Here is a 25,547-nt window from a genome sequence, read left to right as displayed (position 1 = left end):
CACTTCAGGCTCCTGTCTGCGCCCAGGCGGCTGCCTCCTGGGGCGTGGGGCATGTGGGTGTGTCTGCCGTCTGATCTGCGGCGCCCCCGCCCCCCTGCTCCTGGCCACAGGGCTCTTCCTCCTCCAGCATGGTTGGGGAGACTGAGTCTGGGAGGCTTGGAAGCTCTCTCGTGACCCGCACAGACCTTCACAAAAGTGGGTGCAGGAGGGGCCTAGTTGACAAGACAGTCCCAGTGGAAATGCAGCTCAGGGTCCTGCAGAAGGTAGTGGAGAGGGCAGGGTCCCAACCAGATCAGGCCTCTCAGTGACCAGGGCGGCCAACAGCATGAGTCCTACAGCATCTGTCTCCCTGCCCCTGGATGTGGGCCCCTCGTGGGCTCTGACTGCTTGGGGCCGAGATGGAGCTGAAGAGAAGCATGAAGGAGCCAGGAGAGGCAGGCAGGAAGGAAGCAGGCAGGGCTGGGAGTCACACCAGACAAACCTCAGTCATGAACCTGACTGAGAGCCGCCCCGGCCACGTCACCCAACACCGACTCTGGTTCATCCTTGGCTCCTCGGTCTGCCTCCCTGCTCACATCCAAATGCTCCTCAGCCCACCGCACCGCCTCCCGGATCCCAGGTCCCTCACGTCCATGGTGCTTCCCGCCTCCCCTGCGCTCGGGCAGCGGGGGCGTCACTCTGTCACAGCCACTGCCCCACAGCTGTCCGTCCCCAGCAACAACCAACAAGGGCCAGAGGCGCAGTTTGCTTTAGGACTGACGCATAAAAGGAGGAGACGCTCGCTTGGGCTGCAGGGTTCTCCCAGAGCCCCAGCCCGAGGACCGGGCAGTCAGGGCACTGATGTCTGCAGCGGACGTTACGAGGGCCGCTCAGCGCTCGGTCTGGGCCTGGGAGGGAGCTCCCTCTGCGTGAACAGGCTGGCACTCTCTCCCAGGACGGTGCGATTCATCTTTGTCTGAATACGAAAGGACCGAATGGCTTCTCAGAGGCCTTTCCAGGCCGATCACTTTATATCATTTTCCCCAACCAGTCATTGTCCACCTTTCCTCACTTCTTTCAAGTGAGGAAACTTTATGTGAAAGACCAAAGTCTAAGATTTTTTCTTCTAAATGAGTTTATTATGCAACCACCTGTATCATCTCTGGTGAGGTCACCCCATTAACCTCATGTTGTCACTTATTTTAAACTAAGTTAATATTTAGCAAAAGAATTAATGTACCTTTGCAGTGCCTTGAGTTGCTTCTGTAAGAACTGACTATTCCCCAAAATACAGAGGGTGAAACGTTCAGGCTTTGTATGCAAGAATTGTGCATGTCAGTGTGCCTTCCAGAGTCAGGCTGTTCCTGGCTGGTGCGTCTGGCCGTGTCACGCGCTGTTTCAGAAGCACTCAGCTCCGGGCTGCCACCCCTAGAGCTGCGTAATCTGGTGTGTGCCGCACTCGTGGGATATTTCGCTTTAGTCAAAACTGTGATGAAAGGAGTCTGAGCTCAGGGCTCCGCCGGCACCCGGGCCCGTTTGCACACACACCTGGGCTGCCGACCCCGCTGCCTGTGCCTGGCCTGTGCAGGAGCGCTGCCTGCGGCCGTGGTGCGCCTGGAGGAGTGACTGGGGGCTTTTTCTTTCAGATTCTTTTACTCAAGAATACATGGAGGAGAAATCTTTCTTCTGCCGCGTCAGGTAAGCCCAGATCCTGGTTTTCCTGAATTTGGTGGCGCAGACGTTTCATCCTAAGCGCTCCTGCCCTGTTCCCTGGGGCTGGAGGCTCTGCAGCAGCAGCGGCCCTGCCGCACAGATTCCTGAATGTCTGCGGGGAGACACACTTCCGGGGGCTGTGTCTGGTACGTGCACAAGGAGTTGAGACGGCAGGTCAGCCCTGGAGTGACCTACCCGCTCCTCCTGGAGGAGTCAGCCTGGGGAGCCAGGCTTGCCGTCTGTCACCAGGAAAACTGGCCGGTGCGCCCCTGCTGGGCAAGGCGTGTGTCCAGGGTCCGTGAGGACCCCGGGAGCACATGCAGCCTCTGGTTTGTGTTCATTTTTTCAGGGAAAGCCCCATAGCTTTCCCAACAGGTTTTTGGCCCAAAATAGAGTGACGGATTGAGCATCCAGCTGCGGTGTCAGGAGTGATCCCTGGCCAGACACTGGCGCCATCAGGAGTTGGGGCTGGGACCCCACTGTTGGAGCAGCAACCCTTTCCCCAGTTAAAACACCAACTGCTCTAGAGAAGCCCCAGGATGAGCCCCTGTTGCTCAGGCTGGTGACTCTGATTTACCTTCATTGTCACCAGACGTCCACTGGGGACAGAGGAGCAGGGTGGTGGGTCCCCGACCCACGGGCAGGGCAGAGGACAGACCGCAGGCCAAGGGAGCACGTCCAGCTTGGCGTGGGTCCCCAAGTGAGGCGCCTGGCTCTGCAGATGTCCGTACAGAAGAGGACTGCTGAGCCGTCATGGCCACTGCTGGGGTGAGGTGACCAGCAGCAAAGTATGAGTCCTTCTGTCATAATTCCAAGCCTCTTGTCTCATCCTCCTCCGCAGCGCCGGGAAAAACCATGAGACTGAGGTCCGCTACCACCCGTTCCGCATGACGCCCTACCTGGTCAGGGTGCGGGGCCTGCAGGGCGCCGAGGGCCAGCTGTGCTGCGTGCTGCTGGCCGAGAGAGTGCACTCGGGCTACGAAGGTAGCAGCCCACCCGCTCGCCCCTCCCCGCCGCCCGCAGCCCAGGCACGTCTGTGAGGGTAGCTTCTGGCCCCGGCCCATCCCCAGCCCTGGGCCGAGTCCCCGTCCCCCTCCAGACTCAGCACCCACCTTTGTCGCCTGGCCCTCCCTGTGGCTCCATCCACAGCACCTCCCTTTGTCAGTTAAAGGCACTGGGCACTGCCCTCTCCCACCTGTGTCCAGACCGTCGCTGGCCCAGGGGTGCCGTCCCATTTCCCTGGCCACACCTTCTGTCCACGTGGTGAGATCTGCTCTGATGGGCCCGGGCCCATGTCCCTCCTACTCTTGTGCCCCCGGGGCCTCTGGGGTGCAGGGGCACTGCAGCCTTCTTATGTATGTCAGAATCAGAAATATGTGTGAAATTCTTTTCTTTCAGCCCCTAGAATCCCTCCTGAAAAAAGGATTTTTACCACCACACATTCGCCAAACTGTTTGTTCCAGGACGTGGATGAAAGGTAAGTGCTGTAGCACCGCCCCTCCGCCGGCTCCCGCCTCGCGCTCGCGGTCCTGGAGTCAATCCTGTGTCCTTCTCATCAGCAGGCTCCCCACCAGACAGTTTGTGTTTCATCATTATCTTGGTAGTTACTTAATAACTAAATGAAGCTCCGTGAATTTTCACGTCTTTGACACTGAAGCTGTTTGGCTAAAGCTAAGAGTGAACGTTACGTGTGATAATCAACAAAACGTTTACCTGAACATAGACAGTGGAATGACTATAGAATCGCACTGAAACCTCCGAAGCTACAAACACCATGCAGATGGGACACTCGGGCCTGGCGGTCGCTCTGATTGAGCCTGTCTTTATTACCTTGTTTAAACTTACTTCAAAAATCGGGCCCACGAGTAAACGACGGCCCGGCCCAGGCTGCGTGCCTGGGCCAGCGCTGGAAGTGGACCTGAAGACGCCGTCAGCAGGATCCCAGCAGAAGTGCCTCTGCCCCCCGCCATGCCACAGGCCGCCGCAGGGTGGGGTCACCTCCCTACCTTTGCCCGGAGCCACTCCCACGCCCCTCCTGGGTCTCCCACCCAGGGGGCTGTAGCTGGTGCAAATGGCCTTGCTGGAGTTGGGAGCACTGACCGTTCTGAGGGCTCCGGGTTAGCTGGCGTTGGGTCAGGGACCCAGGGTGACTTCTCCAGCTCTTCCTGCACAGGTGCCTGAAGACGCAGAAAATGTGACAGGCTGCTGGCAGTGGTCGGGGAGAGGTCTCCTCGGAAGACACACGGGAAGTGGACCTATGATCAGGACCTCCCACAGCCTTCACCTGGACCGGGGATAGCAGGTGCAGGCCACGGGGCCTGCTGGGAAAGTTCTGCTCGTGGGCAGCCCCGGCCCACCAGCCTCCATCCGGCCCCAGGCCGCTCAGGTGTGCGCTGCCGACCACCTATGGCAGAATCTCCGTGGAGACAGCTTCAAAGTACGGGTTCTGGGCCCCACCCAGCCCTGTCCTAGGTGGAACCTGGAAGCAGCATTCGTGAAGCAGCCCCAGGATAATTTTTATTCCTCCAAAGGCCTAAGAACTTTTGTCCACAGCCACCCCAGGTGCCCACACGTCTGTGAGCAGGAGAACTGCTGAGCCGGCGGTTGTGGGCCGGTAGCCTGCAGATCCTTAGCAGCGGCTGGCGGGCAGCCCGGCCTGTGGAGCCCGGGCGCGCCAGGGCAGGGGCCGGGGTTCCAGCCTCCCCTCTCCCACTCCCCGCCTCCATTCCTCCTCTTCCTCTTCCTCCAGCCAGGCCTTGGCCAGGGCCATCCTGTAATCCTGTCCAGAGGGAAACACAGCGCCCAGAAGGAGTGGGCCTCAGACAAGGAGGGGAAAACCCGAGTGGCGCCGGGCCCCGAGGAAGCTCTGCCCCTCGCAGAGCAGGGAGGCTTCTCTGTAAAGGCTCTAAGGACGACTTCCTCCCCACGAGCAGGAGTTTGAGAAAACATCTGTTGGGATGTGAGAAGACTGGCCTGAGCCAGCCGGGGGTGCTGGACACCACAGAGGGCACCGGACACAACAGAGGGGACCAGACACAACAGAGGCAGAAGGGGCACTACAGAGTTTAATGCAGAACGTTTCCCAGAAAAGCAAAATGACAGCTCCCAGAGAGGGCCTGATGGGCAGAGCAACTGTCCCAGCCAACGATGGCGACTCCGGGAGCCACAACAAACAGGACCAGACACAGTGGCCGCAGTGAGCACACAGGCAGTTTTCCTGAAGACTTGTTAAAAAAAAGCCCATCTAGCCAAACTTACGAAACACACACACACACACACACACACACACACCCCTTACAAGAGGAAAACAAAACCATTGTCACAATTTGCCCTTTCAGGAAATCAGGAGCCTGTAACCGGGGCCTGGCTAGGCCTTGCCCCCTGTCGCGGACCTTTGGCGATGCTGTCATCTGTTGTTTGCTAGTTAATAGAGTGACTTTCTGTTAGCGCGGTTCCCAACTCTGCTCTTCAGGGAATTTGGAGCCTGACTTGTTCCTGGAGGCCGTGTCCTGGCAGGCGTCCTGAGCTCGGCCATGCCCCTGTGTGTGCTTATCTTGCAGGGCAGTCCCCCTCCTGGGCCACCTGCCTCAGGACCTGGTCGATACCCCCGTGCTCTTGCAGCTGCATCCCAGTGACAGGCCCCTGATGCTGGCCGTCCACAAAAAGAGTAGGTCGCCTTCTCACGGTCCATCCTGGGGGCGTGGCCAAAGCTAGCACATGCCGGGGGTGTCTTCCCAGCGCCCACTGGGACAGGTCGGACAGACTAACAACGTGTCTGGGAGGGATGCCCCTCCCTGCCTGAGTCCTGTCAGTCGGTCGAGAGTGGCCTGTGGCCTGAGTCCTTGGTATCTCATTTTTCCTGTTGGCTTTGCCAGCAGGCAGGAGAGGGGGGACAGGGTCAGCTGCGGTGGGTTGGCAGTCTGCCCAGGCCAGGGGAGTGGACGGCACGTGTCCCTACCAAGCCCAGGCCTCACAGACACAGGCGACTCCAGGCGTCCCCCGGGAGAAGAGCAGTGAGGCTAACAGAGATGTGTGTCCTAACACGTGTAGTGACACCGCCAAGAGCATCCCTTGTCACAGTCGAAAGCAAAGCGGGATTGGAAGTGGTGGCTTTGAGGGGCTATCAGCATCTCTTAATTCTTCACATGACTCCAACGTCAAGGGCACCCCGAAGGGTCTTCCCTCCGGCCATGAGCACCGATGACCCCCGCGCCCTGAGCTCTCTGCTCTCTCCCTCCTAGTCGTGCAGTCCGGTGGACAGCCTTTCGACTGCTCCCCGATTCGGTTCCGCACCCGCAACGGGGAGTACGTCACCCTGGACACCAGCTGGTCCAGCTTTGTCAACCCGTGGAGCCGGAAGATCTCCTTCATCATCGGGAGACACAGAGTCAGGGTGTGAGTACTCTCAGAGTGCCTGGGGGCCAGGGGTCCTCGTGTCCCCACCCACGGTGACAGAGGGCAGGGCTGGGAGACCAGGACCCAAGTCACCTCCCACCACATACCGTGGTGGCTGCCCCCTGCCCCCTGCCCCCAGGTGGCAGGGGCCTTGTTCCGGGGCCTCATTCAGGCAGAGTGGTGACAGGGAGGGGGGAGGGGGGAGCAGGCAGGTGGCAGCCTGGGGGTCTGCAGGGAGGAGGTGGGGCCTGGTATGGCGTGCTGCGTGGGGCCCCGACTCACAGAGACAAATGAAAACCACGCAGGGGGCCTTTGAATGAGGATGTGTTCTCAGCCCCGCCACGCATGGAGGAGAAGGCCCTGCACCCCAGCATTCAGGAGCTCACGGAGCAGATCCACCGGCTGCTGCTGCAGGTGGGTGCATGGCCTGCTCGTCCCCCACCCCCTCTAGCAGCTCGGAACCCCCTGAGTCCTGGGGCCACCATCCTTCTGTCTCAAGCTCTTCTTGCTCCTTCGCTCCACCCTGCACCCTGGCCCCCGTGGTGCACTCTCGGTACCACGCACGTGGGCTGGTTTGGGTGATGTCTGTGCCAGGCTCAGACAGTTGGGCGCACCTGCAGCTAGCCCAAGCGGGGACAGCCCCAGCCTCGCACAGTCGGGTGTCAGCCCTGGGCGAGCGGCTGAAGGATGCAGCCAGACCCCTGCACCCCAACTCAGCCCCTGAGTCCCAGGGTGGCCCTGGGGGTAGGAGGCAGTGGGATGTCCCTCCAATCCAGGATGCCACACTGGCCCCGTGGGGACTGGAGAAGGGTGCCCCCGTCCTTGGGGACACAGCACTCGATGAGCCCAGGGGCCCCATGAGGAGCGGCTTCCTGCTTTTCTGCCTCCAGGGACTGTAGGAAACTCACACCTCGTTCTCTTTCTGAACCCCTGGCCCTGTGAGCTGAGGGGAGGGTTAAGTGAATTCCCTGTTGGTGGAGTCTCCTGGCGACTGGGATCCGGAGACCAGCCCTGGGGATGGAGGCTGGGAGCCCACCGCAGCCTGACCCCAGCCCTACCTGGTCCTCACTGAGGGCCCTGGGCAGGTCACAGCCACTCAGAGAAACAGCATGTAGGAGGCCATGCCCCTGGCCTGTCCCTAATCCTCCTGTCCACTGTCTCCCCAGCCCGTCCCCCACAGCGGCTCCAGTGGCTACGGGAGCCTGGGCAGCAACGGGTCTCACGAGCACCTCATGAGCCAGACCTCCTCCAGCGACAGCAACGGCCAGGAGGACTCCTGCCACAGGAGAGCTGTGCGTCCCCCGTCCCCTTCCGTCCCCCTCTGTCCCTCCCTGTCCCCCTCCATCCCTCTCTGTCCCCCTCAGTCCCCCTTCATCCCCTTCTGTTCCCCATCCCTCCAACCCTCTCTGTCCTCCCATCCTCTTCTGTCCCTCTGTCTCTCTCTGTCCCCCTCTGTCCATCTGCTGTGACGTGGAAGTTACTGCCCTCCCAGAACCCAGCCTTTCCGACCTCAGCTGCTTCTGGTTGCTCTGAACTCTGCTCACTTGGGACTGTCATCTCAAAAGGGTGGGAGCAGCTACAAACTGTGGCTAAAGGTTTGGGTGAAAATTACTTAAAGCTGGCAAATTAAGCGAAAGTGAACATTTAGTGTTAGCGTTAGAAAGAAGAAAAGGTACCTTGCCGTTCACTTTATTTCTTATTTTCTTCAGAGTCGTCCCAAGTCTGTTTTATCTAGTTCTGCCTCTCAGGTCTCATTCAGAACTTGCTGGGATTAATTCAGCTTTCTCTTCCTGCTGTGGGGGACAGGCTACTGTTCCTGGAGGGTCTCCCAGGGTAAATAACGTGTTCATTTTGTTTTTCTCCAAGGAAATCAGTAAAAATGGTAACAAGGTCAAAACCAAAAGTCATTATCCTGACGAACCAGGAGGAAAAACGAGCAAGTCTGCTTCAGGTAACAGATGAGCCAGCATTTCCTTAATGAGCCTTCAGTGCGGCGCGGTGGGGGGACGGGGTGCAACTTTAACTCTGGATGCAGGGAGTTTCCCCTCTGTGCTGGGCCGTGCACTTCTGTGCGGATGCAGGGCCCTCAGTCCACCCTGCAGGCCCTCGTTTCCCAGCAGGCCCCTGGCCCTGCAGGCCCGCCATGGTGTGGCCAGGCGAGGGTCTCTGCGCCTTGTTCCCACTCTGCAGAGTGGCAGTCGGTCACGTGAGCACACGCCGGCCTCAGGGGCTGCCCAGCTGTCTGCAGACAGTCCAGCCTGAACTGGCTGAGGTTTGCTCCTGGGCCATCGTCAACCCCACTCCTCCCCCCAGCCTGCTCCCACTCACCACGCTGTGGCTTCACACCCTCACGCTGCCCTGTGCAAGTATGCACATGTGCACGTGCACCCTCGCTCCTCCTTGGCTGCAGCCCTCACCTCCTCCAGGAAGCCTCCAGTGGGCTGCCCCACGTCTTGGCCATCAGGACACGTGGGTGTGCACATTGCCTGGGAGACGCGCTGCCTGACACACTGTGCTGGGTGTTGGGGACATTAATGAGCAGGACGTGGCTCTGCCCTCGAGGGCCCCTCAGGGGAGTGGCACGTGGCATGTGGTGAGGGCAGAACAGAAATGCCCGCAGCAGGCTGTGCCAAGGCGCTTGTTACAGTTGTTATCACCACTAAGTCGCGTTTGAAGAGACCCACCCTCCTCGAGGTAGGGAGTACTGGTTGACTAGAAAGCACCTGTGAGCTCACTGGCCCTGAAAGTTTCAAGAGTTCAAATAAGAACTGGCCTTTCCCAGTGCTGAGTCCCTGACCTTGGGAACAACCTGGCCAGAGTGCCACAGAACCTGCAGAGAGAGGCTCCCTCCAGCCACCCCTGAGGATGGCACAGCCACATTGGCCCAGCAGGGCTGCCTGAGCACCAGCTGTCACTGGGTATCCATATCTGTGAAGCATATTCTGAACCCCCAGTCTGATGTTTAGGTAGAATTAAAATGCTTTATATTAATATAGAGTGTTCTCTGGGGACAACAAATATTAACTGAAGGAACAATGTTGTCATTTTTCCAGAAATGCAGAGCAGTTCCCCGACTCAGATAAAAGCTGTCCTGGCTGTGGAAAAGGACAGCTCTGGTGCCAGCCTGCCCGAGGCTGGCCTGCCCGAGGAGCTGGCCTGCAGAAACCAGCCCGCCGGCTCCTACCAGCAGATCAGCTGCTTGGACAGCGTCATCAGGTGCGGCCCTTCTGGCCTCCCTCCCCACTGTTCTGTTCCTGCCACCCGGTTCCTCTGTTACATGGAGCCCTTTCTGACCCCCGCAGGTACCTGGAGAGCTGCAGCGAGGCCACCACCCTGAAGCGCAAGTGTGAGTTCCCGGCCAACCTCCCCACCCCAAAGGCCAGCGACAAGCGGAAGGCCACCGCCAGCCCTGGGCCACGTTCTGCAGGTGCCTTGTTGGTCTGAGCTGCGAACTGCGCACACTCAGATCCTCTCTGCTGGGATCAGGCATCATTTGAAGGCCTGCAGCCCCCTTCTTCCTCCCATGTGAATTCTGAGTGGCTTCAGGGACACAGTGTGGGGGTGTGGGCTGTATTTAAATGACCAAAGGAGCTCAAAATGTCCTTCCTCACTGAAGGTAAAGGTGATTCTGGACTCTGAGGATCCCTTGGGGCAGCTGGAGGCCTGGGGCCGGTCAGGTGGCATGCTTGGGCAGGCCTGTTTCCATGGGGTCTCAGAGGAGGACTGGCTTCTGAGTGTTAGCAGCCCTGCAGGTCGGGTGAAATCTCAGGCCCCTCAAACGTGTGTGTGTTCCTAGTGGTCACCCCCAGGATCAGAAATAGGGTCTCCCATGGGTGACGGAAGCACAGACAATTGGACAGTCTCTGTGGTGGAATCTGCGTCCCGCCAGGGGCCATGCCTACACTCAACGTGTGGGCTTCTGCCCCCCCACCCCGGGCGCCTCCCCATGAGCCTACAGAAGGGTTCTGGGCTCCAGCCTGAGGCAGAGGCCCTGACCCAGGGCGCCTGCCTCTTCCCAGGGGCCTCAGGTTGGGAGAGTGTGTTGTTCCCATTTCAGAATTTCCTCTTCTCCACTGTTCCCGCCTGTGAATACACACCAGAGGACACAACGTCACCTGCCAGGATGTGCCCAGACAATGCAGTCCCTCGGGTCCTGGAGCGAACCTAGGCATCTGCACTTCTTAACCAAACAGCTCTTTTTTATCACCTTTTTGTGTTTGCTTCCATTTTCTCTTATAAAGAGACGGCGTCGCCCTCCAAGGTGAACAGCCACACGGACGTCAGCGCGCACTTGACCTCGCTGACACTGCCCGGCAAGGCGGAGAGCGTGGTGTCCCTCACCAGCCAGTGCAGCTACAGCAGCACGATCGTCCACGTGGGCGACAAGAAGCCCCAGCCCGAGCTAGGTGCGCTTGTTGCTTCTTGGAAGATGCTGAGAGCAAGCTGATTGTAGCCGTAGAACTGAGAAGTTTGGACTGCCGTCTGCGGGTTTTGTTTTAAGTTTATCCAAGTGCAGAAGAACCTACCATGGTCCAGTCAGAGGGGTCCAGGGGATCCAGGCCCAGGAAATGCAGAGTGGGGGCGCCCACACCTGTCCTGATCCCCGCTGCTCTCTGGCTTCACCTGTGACAGGTGTCTGCTCAGGTGTCAATACGGAGGGGGCCTCCTGGAACTGAGCAAGGGTCTCAGGACTCCCCTTTGTTGGTGCCAAGAGAACCAGAGCACAAGGGCCCCCTCCTCCCGTTTCCACAGATGGGGCTGCGAGCCTTTCCCTGCCTGCCTTGCCCTCTGCCGTTTGACCAAGGGCGTCGGGCTGAGTGGGTCTTCAGACACCCAGGAGGAGAACGATCCTGAACGTGTTCCCTGCTGGGAGGAGGGAGATGACGAGGGGAAAGGCCCGGGTCAGAGAGTCAGGGTCCAAACCCCTCTTTCAGGACGGTCTGCGGGCCCCGCCAACCCCTCCTGTCTGCACCCGCGGCTCCACTGACCGCGCTGTCTGGAACCGTGGGCTGGGCACCTGTTGTGCTCCAGAAGCAGGACAGCCCACAGTCTCTTTAATGTCAGAGGCTGAAACCCCGAGGTGCCCCAAAGTTCCCCTGCTCAGAACACTGACCCCCAGGCCCCCATGTGATGGGGCTTTCTGCCACTGCCCTTTATTGTTGACTTTCTCCGAAAGCTGAACAGATACATCGTGAGTTTCACCCTCATGCTGGGAGCACCGTGCGGGGATCTCTCGTCCTGGGCGCAGTCTGCGTTTCTCAGTCGATGAGAGGTCTGCTCTTCTGTTACAGAGACGGCTGAAGATGCTGTGAGCGGGCCCGAGTCTCTGGATTGCCGGGCGGGCCCCGCTGTGCCCTGCAGCCTCGGCCAGGACAAGGAGCCCTTCAGGAAGCTGGGCCTCACCAAGGAGGTGCTGGCCGCCCACACCCAGAAGGAGGAGCAGAGCTTCCTGCTGAAGTTCAAAGAAATGAGGAAACTCCATATTTTCCAGTCTCGCTGCCATCATTACTTACAAGAAAGATGCAAGGGGCCGTCGAGTGAAAGAAGTAAGTGGCAGTACCTGAACTGAGCAGGGATGGTTTTAAACTCACTCTGAGCACCACTGAGCCCCGGCCTCTCCGAGTGCCGGAGGCCCCCAGTTTAGGGCACACACGCTTGCAGGAGAGCTGTGGGAACTTCACCGGTGATGCCCTCTGTGCCAGGACACGTGCAAAGACACCGCCTCATGCTCCCAAGGGAGGAGTGTTGTAAATAGTGGTGACAGTCCGGCCCAGCCCCCTGTGGGATGCGGGGCAGGGGCAGTCGCAGCTGCGACGTTGGACATTTCTTGCCTGGGTGACTTCGAGGGGCAGCAGACCCCCCTGACCTGCCCACCCAGTCAGGACCCTCAGTGAACCAGGTGGGCTAATTGTCCCCACAGAGAATGAGCCAGTGGCGCCAGAGCATTTGAGGCTCCTGAGGAAGGAGGGAGCCCCGGATGACACCACAGGAGGGAATGGCGCCTTTCTCCCTAGACCATGTGCCCTCCTGCCGGGATGGCCTCAGGGCTGGGCTACAGACTCCAAAGCCAGACAGAGCCCATGGGTGCGGGAAGCTGCCCTTTAGGCTGAGAGCCACTAGGTGGTCAAAGGGCAAGGGATTAAGTGGGATAGACTAGCTTCCTTCTCCCTTTTCTGGTCCAGGAGCCTGGCTCCTGACCACCAGCCACCTTCCCAGACCCCATGGACAAGGCTGAGCTGATCAGAGGTACCACCTCTTCCCTGGCTCCCAGGCTCTGACACAGGGGTCAGAGCTAAGAGCTAGTGAGCCCGAGACAGACACAGCACGAGGACTTGGCTCCCCTGGGTCTCTGGGCAGCACACTGAAACAGATGTCTAGGAAGCAAGAGGTTGACACTCTCCCTAAGGATCATATCTTTTCCCTTCTCCTTTCCTCCTTCCTCCCCAGACTCAGGGTTACTGCCAGTACATAGGGAACCTCTGTGGCAATTAGAAAAAGGTGCCCCACCCCGACCATAGCCCTGACTTAGTACAGAATTCCAGCCCCCTCCTGCCCCCTTGGCCCAGCAGTTTGTGCAGTGCACAAACTGCACAGCTGTCCACAGCAGCCCTGCCCAGACCCTGATGTGGTATCCCAGGAGCCCAGTGCCTTGCCACTAGTCCCACCAGGGCACAGATTTCCTGTAGGAAGAACACCAGACAGAGAGGCTGAATTGCAAAATCTCCGCCCGCTTAGCAGTTGGCCTTGGGCTGGCCCCTCTGCCTGAATGTAGCACAACTGGCAGGGGACGTCCCCATACACCTGCCACGAGTGCTCCAAGTCACCCTGTGTGACGTCAGAGGAAAGACTGAGGTTCCTGGGACCCGTCCCAGTGCCCATCCCACCCCAGGCTCAGCATGACCCTCCCGCGCACAGTACCTCCAATGCTGGCTGATGCCCAGGATGGGGGGCGAGGGGACATGCCCAAAGCCCCTTATGTCCCTGCTGAGCCCCTCCAGCCTTCTGAAGAAAGCCCACTTGCCATCGGAGAGGAGGAACTTGGTCCAAGGATGAGTGTTCCTTTAACCCTGTGACTCAGTGGGATGGAATCAAAGGCTTATTGGCCAGTGATGCAGCAACCATCTCTTTTTATGAAATGGTAGTAATAAAGCTCGTAAAACTATGAATGAGCTTAGATGAGATAGTGGTTCTGCCTTTCGAATTTCACAAACCATCATCGGGGAACAGTGCCGACTCGCCAGCTTGCTTATTGCTTTGGATAAATAAAACCTCTGTAATACCACTTATCACTATTACTTCATACAAGAAAGGACACTTTAATACCAGAAGCAAACAAGGAATGTGATCTTGCAATGAAGGGCAGTGCTTTAAATTGATTGAATCTAGTTTTATGCAAACCTAACATTTTCCCTGATTTTTCTCACCTTCCTGAGGATCCAGGAAGACAGGATGGTGGCCAGACGCGCCCCAGGCTGGCATTGGGAGCAGGGGACTGTTGAACTGGGAGTTTCTGAGGTTTGACAAGTCTGAAAATTGACATAAGAGGAGTCACATAATTTTTATATCTCAACTCTCGTCGTTTTCCCGTTATTTTAGCTGCTCCTGGACTAAGAAATACCTCTGGAATAGATTCCTCTTGGAAAAAAACCGGGAAGAACAGAAAACTGAAGTCCAAACGGGTCAGGCCTCGAGACTCCTCAGAGAGCACCGGGTCTGGGGGCCCCGAGCTGCACCGGCCCCCACTGGTGGGCCTCAGCGCCACAGCCTGGTCGCCGTCAGACACGTCCCAGTCCAGCTGCCCAACGGTGCCCTTCCCTGCCCCAGTGCCAGCTTACTCCCTGCCCGTGTTCCCCGCCCCGGGAATAGTGCCGGCACCCAGGACCGTTGCAGCAGTGCCCGTGGCTCCCCACGCTGGCTTCACGGTGCCCATGGACGCCCAGCATGAGTTTGTGGTCCAGCCCCCGCCGCTCGCCGGCCCCTTGGCCCCCGTCATGGCCTTGGTGTTACCCAGTTACTCCTTGACACCGGTGAGCCCGAACCTGCCCCAGGCCTTCTTCCCCGGCCAGCCTAACTTTCCCTCCGAGATGACCCCTGCCTCACAGCCTGACTTCCCTGGGCGGACCTCACCCTTCAAACAGCCGTACCCTTGTCCTCGGGCAGAGTGTGGGCCACCAGGGTCCCGCATGGCCACCCCGCCATCAGCCGCTGGGCCCACGGGCAGGACCTCCCCGCCCCTCTTCCAATCCCGTGGAAGTTCACCCCTGCAGCTCAACCTGCTGCAGCTGGAGGAGGCCCCCGAGGGCAGCACTGTGGCTGCAGGGACCACAGGGACCCCAGGGACAATGAGTGCAGGGCCGGACTGCAAGCCTGGCGCGTCCTGGGACCAGCCGCTGATGGCACTGCCCATGGTAAAGGCTCCTGGATGCTCTTTCTCTAGGGCCGCGGCAGCACGGCCTCGGGCGGGTCACACGCACATCCTCATCTGAGATGTGGGTAGTTCCCACCCTGAGGTTACTACAAACCGTTTGATTCTGACATAAACACGTGCTAGAAATGAATGTTTCCCAGTTAAAAGACCCTGTCGGAGTACACTAGCCAGAGTTTTCATTGTCTTGGGATCTGAAGGAAGAAAGAGAAGCTGATTGTCTGAGGGTAAATGCGGGTGGAACAGCCCCTCGGAAGTTGAACTGCGTACTTCAAGGATGGAGGCGGGGTTACGTGCCAGGTGGAAGGCTCCTGGGAGGGAAGCTGGCAGCTGGCAGCGCAGGCCCTCACGGGGGGAGGGGCGGGGCCAGGAGGGAACGGGAGCCCAGCACCGTGGGTTCCCACCCTCCCGCTCTTAAGGGACACTGGCATGTACTCCTACTTGGTTAATGCAGTTGTAGTTTGATTTCCACTGAAATGCATCTGTGTTCTGGGAGCTCAGGCCCGTGGGAGCATCACCTGAGGCGGTGCCACCCAGTAGGCGCTCCAGGGAGGGGGCTGCAAGGCGCCCCTGCCTGTACTCCTGGGAGAGGACGTGGAAACAGTGGGGGGGGCGCTTCTGTGTCCACTTTGGTGGAAGAGCATGCGTAAGAGTCTTCCCCAGGAATCCAAGAAGTGCCACCTTTAGTGGGACCCTCCCAGAGTTAAATTTAATTAGATGGCGTTCACACCACCTCCGAGATTCTCGCTGTAGCCCCAGTAATCACGTAGTGGTCTGGGCATTGGGCCTTCTTTGTTGGCACATGAGGGAGGGGCCAGCGACCCCAGGACGGACACGCTTGCTGTGTCCTGGGGGTCTGTGCAGACCAGCCTCTCTGCCCCCGCACCCCCACCTCACTCTGTGTGATGAGACCTGACTGTGTCTCCTCCCTGTTCCCGAAGGGCGACGAGCCCGCGGACGCCCAGAACAGCGACGCCCTGTCCACGTCCAGTGGCCTGCTGCACCTCCTGCTGCACGAGGACCTCTGCTCGGCCACCGGCTCAGCTCTGTCCGGAAGTGGGGCTTCCGCCACCTCCTGCTCCCTGGGCTCTGGCTCGCTGGGCTGCGATGCTTCCGGTAGTGGGACAGGTATGTTGATGGCACTGGGAGCGCCTGCGTCCTGGGAGATGTGTTTGGAAGATTCTCATATAAGGTACCTGGGTCTCCGCGACTTTTCCGCACCTGGGGAACCAGCTGCACCAGAGCCTCAGGCTGACAGGTGTTCGGTGTCCAGCATCAGGGGCAGACTGGGTCCCGCCAGGCATCCAGCAGCCCAACCGGCTGCTCAGAGCCCCCAGCAGTGCAGACAGGCGGGCAGGGCTGTTCCTGCCCGGGCTCGGCCTGTGTGGACAGCAGGCCCTGGCCAGTCCAGGTTTCCTCTCTCACCTGTCACTTTTGATGTCACTGGACTGCAGGCCCCACAGCCCAGCTGGCCCTGGTTGGACTGTCCCTTGAGCTCGCCAGGTGTGCCAGGCGGTGGTGGTGCACCTTCCCGAGTTAGTTCCCTGTTGTGAGAACCTAGTGTGTGCACTACGTGCTTCACCAACAAGGATTGTTCAGATGTGACCTGGAACCACCGTAGCGGGAAATGCACCCACTCTCCCCAAACTGGGAGACCCCTCCTCCCCAGAAGTGAGCAGGCCTCTCGCGGGCCAGCTGCCTCCTACTTACAAAGCCACCTGCCTGTGGTCTGGCTTCATCAGGAGATGGTGAGCTTGGGAAAGAAGACCACACTTCTGAAGGTGCGGCCCCAGCTGGACTCCTCGGGGCCCCCCCAGGAGAGGATCCGCCCCGTGGTGCTAGCAGCTACCCTGTTTTCACATTCTCCAGGCAGTTCAAGACTTGGAAGGAGAAGGGAAAATCCACCAACACGGGCACTGTTACCAGACAAACCTCTAGCTCCAAAAACTGCCAGTCCTTTACACAAGCACACGGAGCAAGGGTTAACTTACGTGAAAGGTTTTGACCTGCCGCATTCTGTGTTTTTAAAGGCAGCAGTGACACAAGTCATACCAGCAAATACTTTGGAAGCATCGACTCTTCAGAGAATAACCACAAAGTGGAAGTGAAGGCCGACTTGGGAGGAAGTCAGCGCTTCACCAAGTGCGTCCTACGGGACCCCGTCTGGCTCCTGACGGCCGACACCGACGACAGCGTCATGATGACATACCAGATGCCCTCCCGGTAACCGCTCGGCCTCTCCCTAGCGACGCGCGAGGGTCTAGGGCTCGGGACCCCCAAGCAGCAGGGCCGGAGGGCCTCCCTCAGGGAGTCATACCTCAGATTAAGTTGTGTGCAGGGCCCCTCTCAGTGGTTCCGCTGGCCTCGCAGAGTCCTGCAGTGTGGACGGGGTGGCCCGGGGCCCTGCGGAGTAACCTGCTACAGGCCTGGAGAGGGGGCGGGCTCCTGACAACCCCCCAGGTGTCACACTTGACGTTTATGAATCACGTGTGCCAATGCCTTCTCTTTTGCTCGGTTTTTCAGCAACCCTGGGGGATAAAGGGTGTGTGTCTGTGTTTGTGTGTGTCTTAGAGATGCAGAAACCAACAGTTGAGGTGGGTTACCAGCCCAAGGCCACCAGCTACTCAGTAGGGGCCCGGGGTCTGTGCCTCAGCTCTGACTGCTCCAGGGAACCTGGAACCCATCGTTGTCCCTGCCCCTGCAGAGTGACCCCTTGGTGGGGGGAGTTGGAGTGAGAGGAGGAAGGACTAATGAGACCCCAAGGTTCCAAACAGACAGGCCTCCTTCCCTGGGGCAGCTGCGAGTCAGACCACTGTTGGCAGGTGTCAGGGAGGGTTTTCCACCGACCACCACGCCAGTGAGAGTCTCCCAGATTAACCACCCGATCCAGAACCAACTGCCCACAAATACCCAGCTCCCACAGCTAATCTAAAATTAAAATTGCAACTTGGTCTATCATTTTAACAGAAAGACTGCAGGTTATTTACTAAGGAGATTGAGTTCGCTTAAATAGGGTAATTTATCTAAGTGAGAAGGAAACTTACATTAAACAAAATCATCTAACGTTACGTGGTTAATACAGGAGGTGCTGGTAGAGAATGAGCGTCGTCTCTAAGATCAAAAGCCCTTGAGACATTCTCACACTTCCCTGTGTTTTCTGAATACTTTGTGAAGAAACTTCGAAGCGGTTCTGCAGGAGGACAGGGCGAGGCTGAAGGCGCTGCAGAGGTTCCAGCCCCGGTTCACAGAGGGGCAGAGGCAGGAGCTGCAGGACGTCCACCCATGGGTGCGGTCAGGCGGCCTCCCCGCGGCCCTCGACGTGGCGGTGAGCTCATGGGACTTGTTTTTCTGACGCTGAAGGTGCTGTGATGAGAATGCTGGGAACTACCTTTGCAGCTGTTCTCTAAATTTAAAACTGCTCAAATTAGAAGTTCATTTAAGTGGAAGAAGATACCTTGACACCGTTAGGTCTCCTTTAAAGATCTTTCTTCCAGTGGCTTTTCAGCATTGTTTCCCCAAAGGTCTCCTAAATAACCTCAACCATATGCTGGAATTTGAATCTTTTTTCTTTCAATTTTGTTTCCAGTTGAAAATTTAAAAAAAGATCTCTCCTGTCTTAAACCCTCAGCACCCATGGAGACCGTTAAGAGAAGGCGGGAGCAGCAAGCCCCCCCGCCCCCCCCATTTCACAGCCTGTGCGCCCCCCCCCAGCTGCCCCTCCTGTCTCCGGTCCCTCCGGGGGTTCCAGAGATGCCTCCAGCTCCTCTCTCCCGCTCCCTCTGAGCCCCACGACCCAGGAGGCTGCTCCGTCAAGGGTTGTCTGCTCGGCTCCTGGTCCCCCTCCCTTCTCCATGCCCAGTGTTGAAGCGCCCCAGGCCCAGGGTTGGCAGCCTGCTTCCCTGTCTGCCCTCCCTCCGCGCTGTCTGCTCCTGCCTCCCGACTGGAAATAGCTTCTGCGTGCCTAGACTCCCTGACCTCCACCCCCTTGAACTTCATCTGCAGTTCTGATTATCCTCAGAGGAAACCTGCCCAGCCACCCTTCCCACCGCTCAGGGTGACTCCACTGCCCAGCCTGCTCAGGACACAGACATGGGCGTCGGTGTGGACGACCCTCCCCTCTCACCCTAGCCTGTCCACTGGCAAGTCATACTGGTTTGACCTTCAAGGTGAATAGACAGCCACTTCCCATCCCCTCCAGTACCACCACCCTGGTCCCAGCCATGATGCTGCCTCACCTGGATTATCACAGTAGCCTCCCAGCTGCACTCTGTCACCCTTGTCCCCTACAGTCAGATCACATCAGCCCTCAGCTCTGATCCCTCCCAGTGATGCCCCGTCTCACTCAGAATAAATTGCTACAAAGCCATAAAAATGTGACACTCCTTCCCCACAGCTCCCGTCTCCCCTCACTCTCTCCTCTCCAGCTGCGCTGGCCTCTTGGCTGGCCCCTGAACCCAGCAGGCAGGCGTCTGCCCAGGGCCTCTGCGCCTGCCCTTCCCTCTGCGTGGCATCCTCTTCCCTCAGACAGACGCACGGCTCCCCCGGCTTCCGTCAAGTCTTCTCGCACACACTGCTGCGGTGGTTGCCTGCTGCTGCCTGGCAAACAGCGCCAGAGCTTAGTGGCTTAAGATGATGAATACGTATCGCCCCCCACTGTTTCTTTGGGTTGGGAATTGAAAAACATCTTAGCCACGTGGTTCTGCTCAGGGTCTCCCCCAAAGTTGAAGAGATTCTGGCAGGGCTTCCGCCATGAAAGGCAGGACTGAGGCTGGAGGATCCGCGTCCAAGGAGGAGCCCTCGCACGCCTGCCAGGCTGGTACTGGCCGCAGGCGCGAGACCTCAGTTCCTGGCCATGTGCGTCCCCCCATAGGCTGCTTGGGTGTCCTCGTGACGTGACGGCAGCTTCCCCAGAGAGAGCTAGGGGAGCTGCAGTGTCTGTCACGTCACAGTCTCAGAATTCACTGAGTCACCTCCATCGCATCCTCTTTGCTAGAGGCCAGTCCCTAAGCCCAGGCCTCCACCCTTGAGAAAGGAGTATCAAAGAATCAGTGGGTGTACTTCAGAACCACTGCAGTCACTCTCTCTGTGGCCTTTTCTGAACGTCTTCGCACGCCTCGTTCCACGTCAGCCTCGCACTTTCCATCTTCTGATACACTGTGGACCACTCCTCATTCAGCTTGTCATCCCTCCCTCCACTAGGATGTCACCTCCCCTGGGACATGGGTTTTCTTCCACGCTCACTGCTACATCCCAGCACTTGGAACGTGCCTGGAACATGCCTGGTGCTTAATGGGCAGTTGAGGAATGAATGAATGGAATAGCACATTGTTGATACCCATTTTACAGATGAGAAAACTGAAGTTAGAGAGGGTAGGTAGCAACTCCAGGTCCCACAGACAGAAAGAGGAGGAGCAGGGACGGGAACCTGAGCATCTGGTGGACACTGACCCCTCGCCTGGCCCCAGAAGCTGGGAGTGGGCACCCCTCCAGGGAGAGCGGGGGGGGGAGCTGCGGCCCTCCTCTTCCTCCTCCAGGAGCCTCACGGCCGACACCTGAACATCTGCACCCCACTCAAATTGAGCTACGTTTTTGTGCCAAAGATCTCATTTTTTGTTACTGATTTACTTTTTTTTTTCTTTTAAGGAATGTGTTTACTGTGAAAACCAGGGACTGGGCAGTATCTGTGTGCCGTGTGAGGAGGGTGTCCCCACGCTGGGGCTCGGCGAGACGGCAGACACCAAAGTGTGCACCGTATGAGGAGGGTGTCCCTGCGTTGGGGCTCGGCGAGACAGGAGACACCAAAGAAGAGGAAACTGGCCCTGCCCCGAGTCACAGGAACAGGGGGCAGATGTAAACCCCCAGCCCGACAGCCAGCGGTCCACACTGAATGGTGCTCTGAAGAGAGGAAGTGTCTTCACCCCGGTTTCTAATCAAATGGACACATACACTTACAATGGCTTTTTTTGCTTTAGAAAAAAAAAAAACCCTTACTTTTCTGAAGGGGTGACTTAAAACTATGGAGGGTAGGAAAGGTTGGAGAAGAAATTTTTTATATATTTATAATATAAAGATGGAGTTTTCCGGGACAGGGAAGAGATTTTCATCGTTGTTTAACTTGAGAAAGACTGGCCCCCTCTGGAAGCGTCAGGGAGGGGCTGAGCGGGCTCCGGGGGCCTCTGTCCGGTGCTTGGTGTCCGTGGGCTTCCCCGTGGGCTGTCCGGAGGCATCGCACCAGGCTGTGCCTAACAGCTCGGATGCTGCAGGTGACTCCGAGCTGAGGGACCAGCCTTCCAGAACTTCCCCAGGGTGTGTTTGGATCAGATCAAATTCTGTCTTCGCCAGGGGGCTGCTTTTTATCTAAATCATTTAGTCAGACTAGGCGTTTTGAAAACATGCCAAGTGGAGACCATGGGGTCTCCCAGTTTTCTTTCAAAGTCTTTTGCATTAAATAGTGTGAAGCATAGTTCGGCCAACCAGCAGCTTCAGCTTCACATACGTGGCAAACATTTCAACCTGATGTATCTTAAGTTTGAGGTGAACAAGGTTGAAATGCTCGCTCTGGACTAAAGAAGCCTGGTGTTCTGTGTGACCAACTGCAGCATAGAAACACGCACCGTCAGAAGTATACAGACCCCTCGGTATATTTCTACATCACTCTCGTATCCTGTTCAGACCGGGTCAGCCAAAATGTAGATAAAAATAGGTTGCCGTCATCCTCTGATGGTGTCTTGTCTCCGCAAACCAGGCTTTGATCGTTGCATTTGGGACCCACTCGTGTTTCTTCTTGAGTTGGCACCTCCCGGTGCGTTCTCCTGGCAGTCAGCAGCCGCTGAGCTGGTGGCTGAGTCTGTGTTTTCCAGGGGGCTGTAAGCTCACCCCTCTCCCCGCACCCTGGGCTGAGACACTGACCCTGGTCCTTTTCATGAGCCCGACCGCATCGGGGCAGCTGTCCGGTCTCTGCAGTGATGTCCACTAGTGTCACTGGCACCTTCAGGCGAATGGGACACTTGGAAAAGAGTGAGACCAGACTGCCCAACTTTTTGCAAAACCTCACATTGCATCCTATATGCCAAAGATTGTTTGGGAAAATGTTACATTGGCCCCTGGAGTGTGTGAGAAGGTACCAGCGATGGAACGGTTGGCTCACAATTGGGCTGAGTCTATAGAAGCTAAAAGCATGCAGCTTTTCCCTTGCTCTTTGGTGGAGAAGCGGCTGCTGGAATAGGTGAAGTCTCGCTGCAATCCAGTTGATTTTCAGAGTAGAACCATTTTATGCCTGAATATCAATCCTACTTCTCATAAATTCAAGCACAAAAACAGTGTTTAATTTTTTTTTAAATTTACAAAGTAACATCGCCTTCAGATACTCAAGACGAGGTGTACGTAGTCTGTGTGTCTGTGTGGCAATTAGATGCTACAAACTGCTTCCTGCCTCTAAAGTCAGAGCATTAAGGGGTTAGACTGTAGGTAGTCGAAGTTGCATTTACGTTACCTAAAGAAAACTGCCAAAACCTTCTCTATGTTCTGAATGTTTACCATCAGCATCGTCTTACTAGTCATGTCTACTCGTTGGTTGTTAACTGCGTAGCTGCAACGTGTGCTGAGACGTTGCCAGTAGGAGCATTTTGTGAAATTGTTTACACGGTGCCACGCATCGAGTCTTACGTTTTCTCTAGTATGTGTGCTTACACGGGTGTTATAAAGACTTTTTCTCGATTTTAAACTGAGCCTTCTTTTTAATATACTCCTAAAAAGATATGTAAATAAGCTCTCAGAGTCTGTGTAAGGACGTGTGAAGCCTTGCCGGACAAGTGGTTTGTTCACGCGCAAACCCCCTTCTTCACCCAGTGCAATGTGTTGGTTGGACTGCTTGTGTCTTTTTATGACTTTTATGCCTTTTAGAAAATTGGTAAATAAAGCAAGTATATTTTTATTTTTATTTGTGTGGATTTTTATTATAACACAGAAGAAAACTGAATAGAGATCAAAGATTATCAAAAGATTTTTTTAAGAACCCTAGAAATTCCGGGCTCAGGACTCTTCTGTCGCAAAGGCCCCCATCACCTCTTCCTTTGCCCAAGCGGCTTCCCACCGGCCCCTTCCTGTCTGCGTGTGTGCTCTGACATGCAGCCCCCAGCCCAGTGAGCTCTCTGTGATGCAGATCTAATCCTGGAGTCCAGTCCTCCCACAGTCTGTCACTCACCAATGGAGAGTGAGGCCACTCAGCTCCGCCCCCTCGCTCCTGTCCACTCTGCGGTGACTCCAGGCACTACTCCATTCCGTTCCCGCCCCATCCAGGGCAGTTTGTCCCACCTGGGCTGGCTGCCTGTGTGCTGGTCACGGGCCTGAAGGCAGAGAGATCTGAAGGATCCAGGGCCAGAACAGCCTCGTGTCTCCGTCTGAGGCGATACAGGGAGTATGGCACAGCCTCCTCCCACCCACTCTCCTTCCTCAGTGATGAAACCATGCAGGGGACCACTTTTCACACCAGGACCATGAGTATCGGAGCAGGGAGATGAATGGCTCCTGGACCCAGTGCCCAGTCCTCCAGAAGTTCCCTGAGCAGGAGGGAGGGCTCGACTGCCTCCTGGCCTGGCCACCTAAATTCAAGTAGTGATTGGGGGTGGGGTGACGGTGGGGCACACAAAAGGCAAAGTCCTCCCAGTGACCATGGAGTCCTCTGCAAACTCCCTAAATGGCCAGATATAGCTGTTTCATATATATAGCTGAACTTCTGAATGCCTTTGGGGGCTCTTAACTGCATTTTTATTCACCATACATCCCCAAAGTCACCCCCTCCCCTTTATTTCCAAACCAAAAGGAGCTTCTGCAAGCCTGTGGGCTGATTGCTTACAAGGATCCTTGGACACCCATAGGCTGGCCACTGCCTTTGTTTCCTGGGGATTTATGGCCTGCCACCCCTGCTGATAACTGGTCTCCCTGCGGCCACTGCAGCCCTTCCCAGCTTCTGCTGGCCTCTGTTTTTGGATATGAGGCGATCAAACAGTCCAAATGCTCAGGAAGTCTGTGTTCAGGCAAACTTTGAAGGTGGGATCAGTTCAAGGGACAAATGGCAGGAAGTGGGTCCACTAGGGGAGGGAGGATGGGTGGCCCTGAGATAGAGTAGCCAGTCTTCTAGGAGGAAAAGGCCAAGCCAGCCAGCCAACGGGCCCACTAAAGGAAATCTTACAGCGACTGACTTCAGGGTGGGACCGTGGGCAACTCCCAGTCTAACCAAGGAGGGTTTTGCTGACTCACACACCCTGCTCTGTCCTTATGCTTTTTTTCCCAGGGGTGCTTGGTCATACTGAGGCATATCCCAGACTTAATGTCTTCTTCTTTCAATTCTAGACAACATTCCTCAATCTCCCTACCCTATGTAAGACAAGGCTTTTGAGGTCCCTAACACTTGCTTCAGCCTCCTCCCTTCTCCTGGCAACTGTCACCTGTCCTTTTGTTTTTACCAAGTCAACTTTATAACCTGTAACCATAATTAAGCCTTCCTTGTCTTTTCTATAGATTGAGTCTAAACGTTGAAACCCTATGAACAGTGTTACATTGTTGTGACTCTGAAAGGATTGGCTAGTGGGCCAAGTAATGAGCTAAGATTACATTTCTCTTCTTGGGTTGCTTTTTGTTTTTCCTGGAGTTCCTAGTTGCCTTTCATTTTTTGCTCACATTATTTGCCTGTATTATTCTTCCTCCCTTCCCACATTCAGTTCCCCATCCAATCAGGAAAAGAGCAATAATCTTTTCCCAGAGGCCTCCCCCAGGGCCCTGTTCTAATGTGAACTGCCTTTCACAGAGATCATCCTAAATTACTTGTTGGATCTTATTCAAATACAATCAATAATGGATGGGTATGAATGAGAGTACAAGAAACAACACTGAGTTTATTTTTCCATATCTGAGTTTCTCAAATAGTGGAAACTTGGGGGTGGAGGGAGATCTCCTTCCCTGGGGTGACATCTAAATGGTGAAGAAAAGTAAAGTCAGTGGCCAGCTGTTGGCTCTCTTGGGATCCACCACTCAAGCCCCTCTCCCTCTCTATAGGCCTCACCACTAGTAGAGTGGGAAGGGCAATTGGGTCTTGGACCAGGCAGAGGACGGGAGGAAGAGGAGAGCTGAGCTTTCTGGCTTGTAGGGGAGACTGAGGAAAACAAGGTGTGATTGAAGGAGAGGACCAGGTTCATTCCTGGGTGAGCAATGCAGGCCTGGGACATCGCAGCACCCTGTGCACAGAAAAGCAAAGAGACAGCAGGGGAGGGTCAGCAGAAGGGGTTCCCAGGCAGTTACAGAGATCCGTGAGGTGACTTTGGGAACCATCAAGCCTTTCACTGAACTTTCCCTACCTTCAGAGGTCCCTCTTGGGGGAGCCTGAAGTGAAATAGTCATCTTCAGGCAGCTGGGGGCACATGTGGGTGTCTCTGATCTAGTCCCAGAACCCTACCACACTGCAGTCCCTGGATTTTTCTATCCCTTGCTGCCTTCCCACTTGGCTTAGGGCAATTTCTCACCTTCCCTACCTACCCAGTGCTTCTGCTAGGCAAGGCTCTTTGCTGGGGCTAGAGAAGGGGCCCTAGGTCAGACTGTGCCCCTGACCAGGGATGCTTGTAGCCTGGAGGGGCACAGACCAGACCCTGACAATCCAGGTCCCGGGAGAGAAGCAGAGGACTGGGTGAGGGTGCAGTGCTGCTGCAGGGCAGGTGTGCTCCCACCGGGTAGACGGATAGGGAAGCTGTCCCTGAACAGTGAAGAAACAGCCATTTAAGAGGGTTGCCAGCTTGTTCCAGGTGTAAGGCTCTATGTGTGTAAAGGCCTGACGGCCAGAAGGCAAATGGGTCTTCTGGTTCTGCTGGAAGGCGGCATAAACCAAGGCCCGTGAAGCAGGGACCCGGCTGGGGTCCCCAGGGCGCGGCCCCACCGCCCATGCATCCCACCCTCGGGGAGGCTGGGCGGGCAGATGGGCGGCCAGCCATGGGTAGCGGTCGTCTGGCGGACACAAGCGCACCCACCGCCCGCGCCCGCCCGCCCG

General features: G+C 56.8%; 1 protein-coding gene across 2 annotated transcripts in view; it reads left to right on the top strand.

The window, feature by feature from the left end:
- Positions 1-22,451, top strand: part of PER2 (period circadian regulator 2) — a 39,963-nt gene extending 17,512 nt beyond the window's left edge. For both annotated transcript variants that reach the window (XM_072961953.1, XM_072961952.1), the window contains exons 7-23: positions 1,626-1,677; positions 2,534-2,676; positions 3,091-3,169; positions 5,253-5,359; positions 5,934-6,087; positions 6,393-6,501; positions 7,254-7,379; positions 7,954-8,038; positions 9,141-9,303; positions 9,390-9,514; positions 10,329-10,493; positions 11,379-11,633; positions 13,684-14,495; positions 15,454-15,640; positions 16,543-16,735; positions 17,687-17,837; positions 20,156-22,451. In XM_072961953.1, the coding sequence (XP_072818054.1) occupies positions 1,626-1,677; positions 2,534-2,676; positions 3,091-3,169; positions 5,253-5,359; positions 5,934-6,087; positions 6,393-6,501; positions 7,254-7,379; positions 7,954-8,038; positions 9,141-9,303; positions 9,390-9,514; positions 10,329-10,493; positions 11,379-11,633; positions 13,684-14,495; positions 15,454-15,640; positions 16,543-16,735; positions 17,687-17,837; positions 20,156-20,269 (3,020 nt within the window). In that variant the 3' untranslated portion in view covers positions 20,270-22,451. The remainder of the gene's footprint in view (positions 1-1,625; positions 1,678-2,533; positions 2,677-3,090; positions 3,170-5,252; positions 5,360-5,933; positions 6,088-6,392; positions 6,502-7,253; positions 7,380-7,953; positions 8,039-9,140; positions 9,304-9,389; positions 9,515-10,328; positions 10,494-11,378; positions 11,634-13,683; positions 14,496-15,453; positions 15,641-16,542; positions 16,736-17,686; positions 17,838-20,155) is intronic.
- Positions 22,452-25,547: the final 3,096 nt, after the last annotated feature.

This window comes from Vicugna pacos, chromosome 5 (assembly GCF_048564905.1).
Source record: "Vicugna pacos chromosome 5, VicPac4, whole genome shotgun sequence".
Taxonomy (NCBI): domain Eukaryota; kingdom Metazoa; phylum Chordata; class Mammalia; order Artiodactyla; family Camelidae; genus Vicugna; species Vicugna pacos.
The sequence above is the reverse complement of the archived record's forward strand: the minus strand, read 5'-3'. Positions and strand labels throughout refer to the sequence as shown.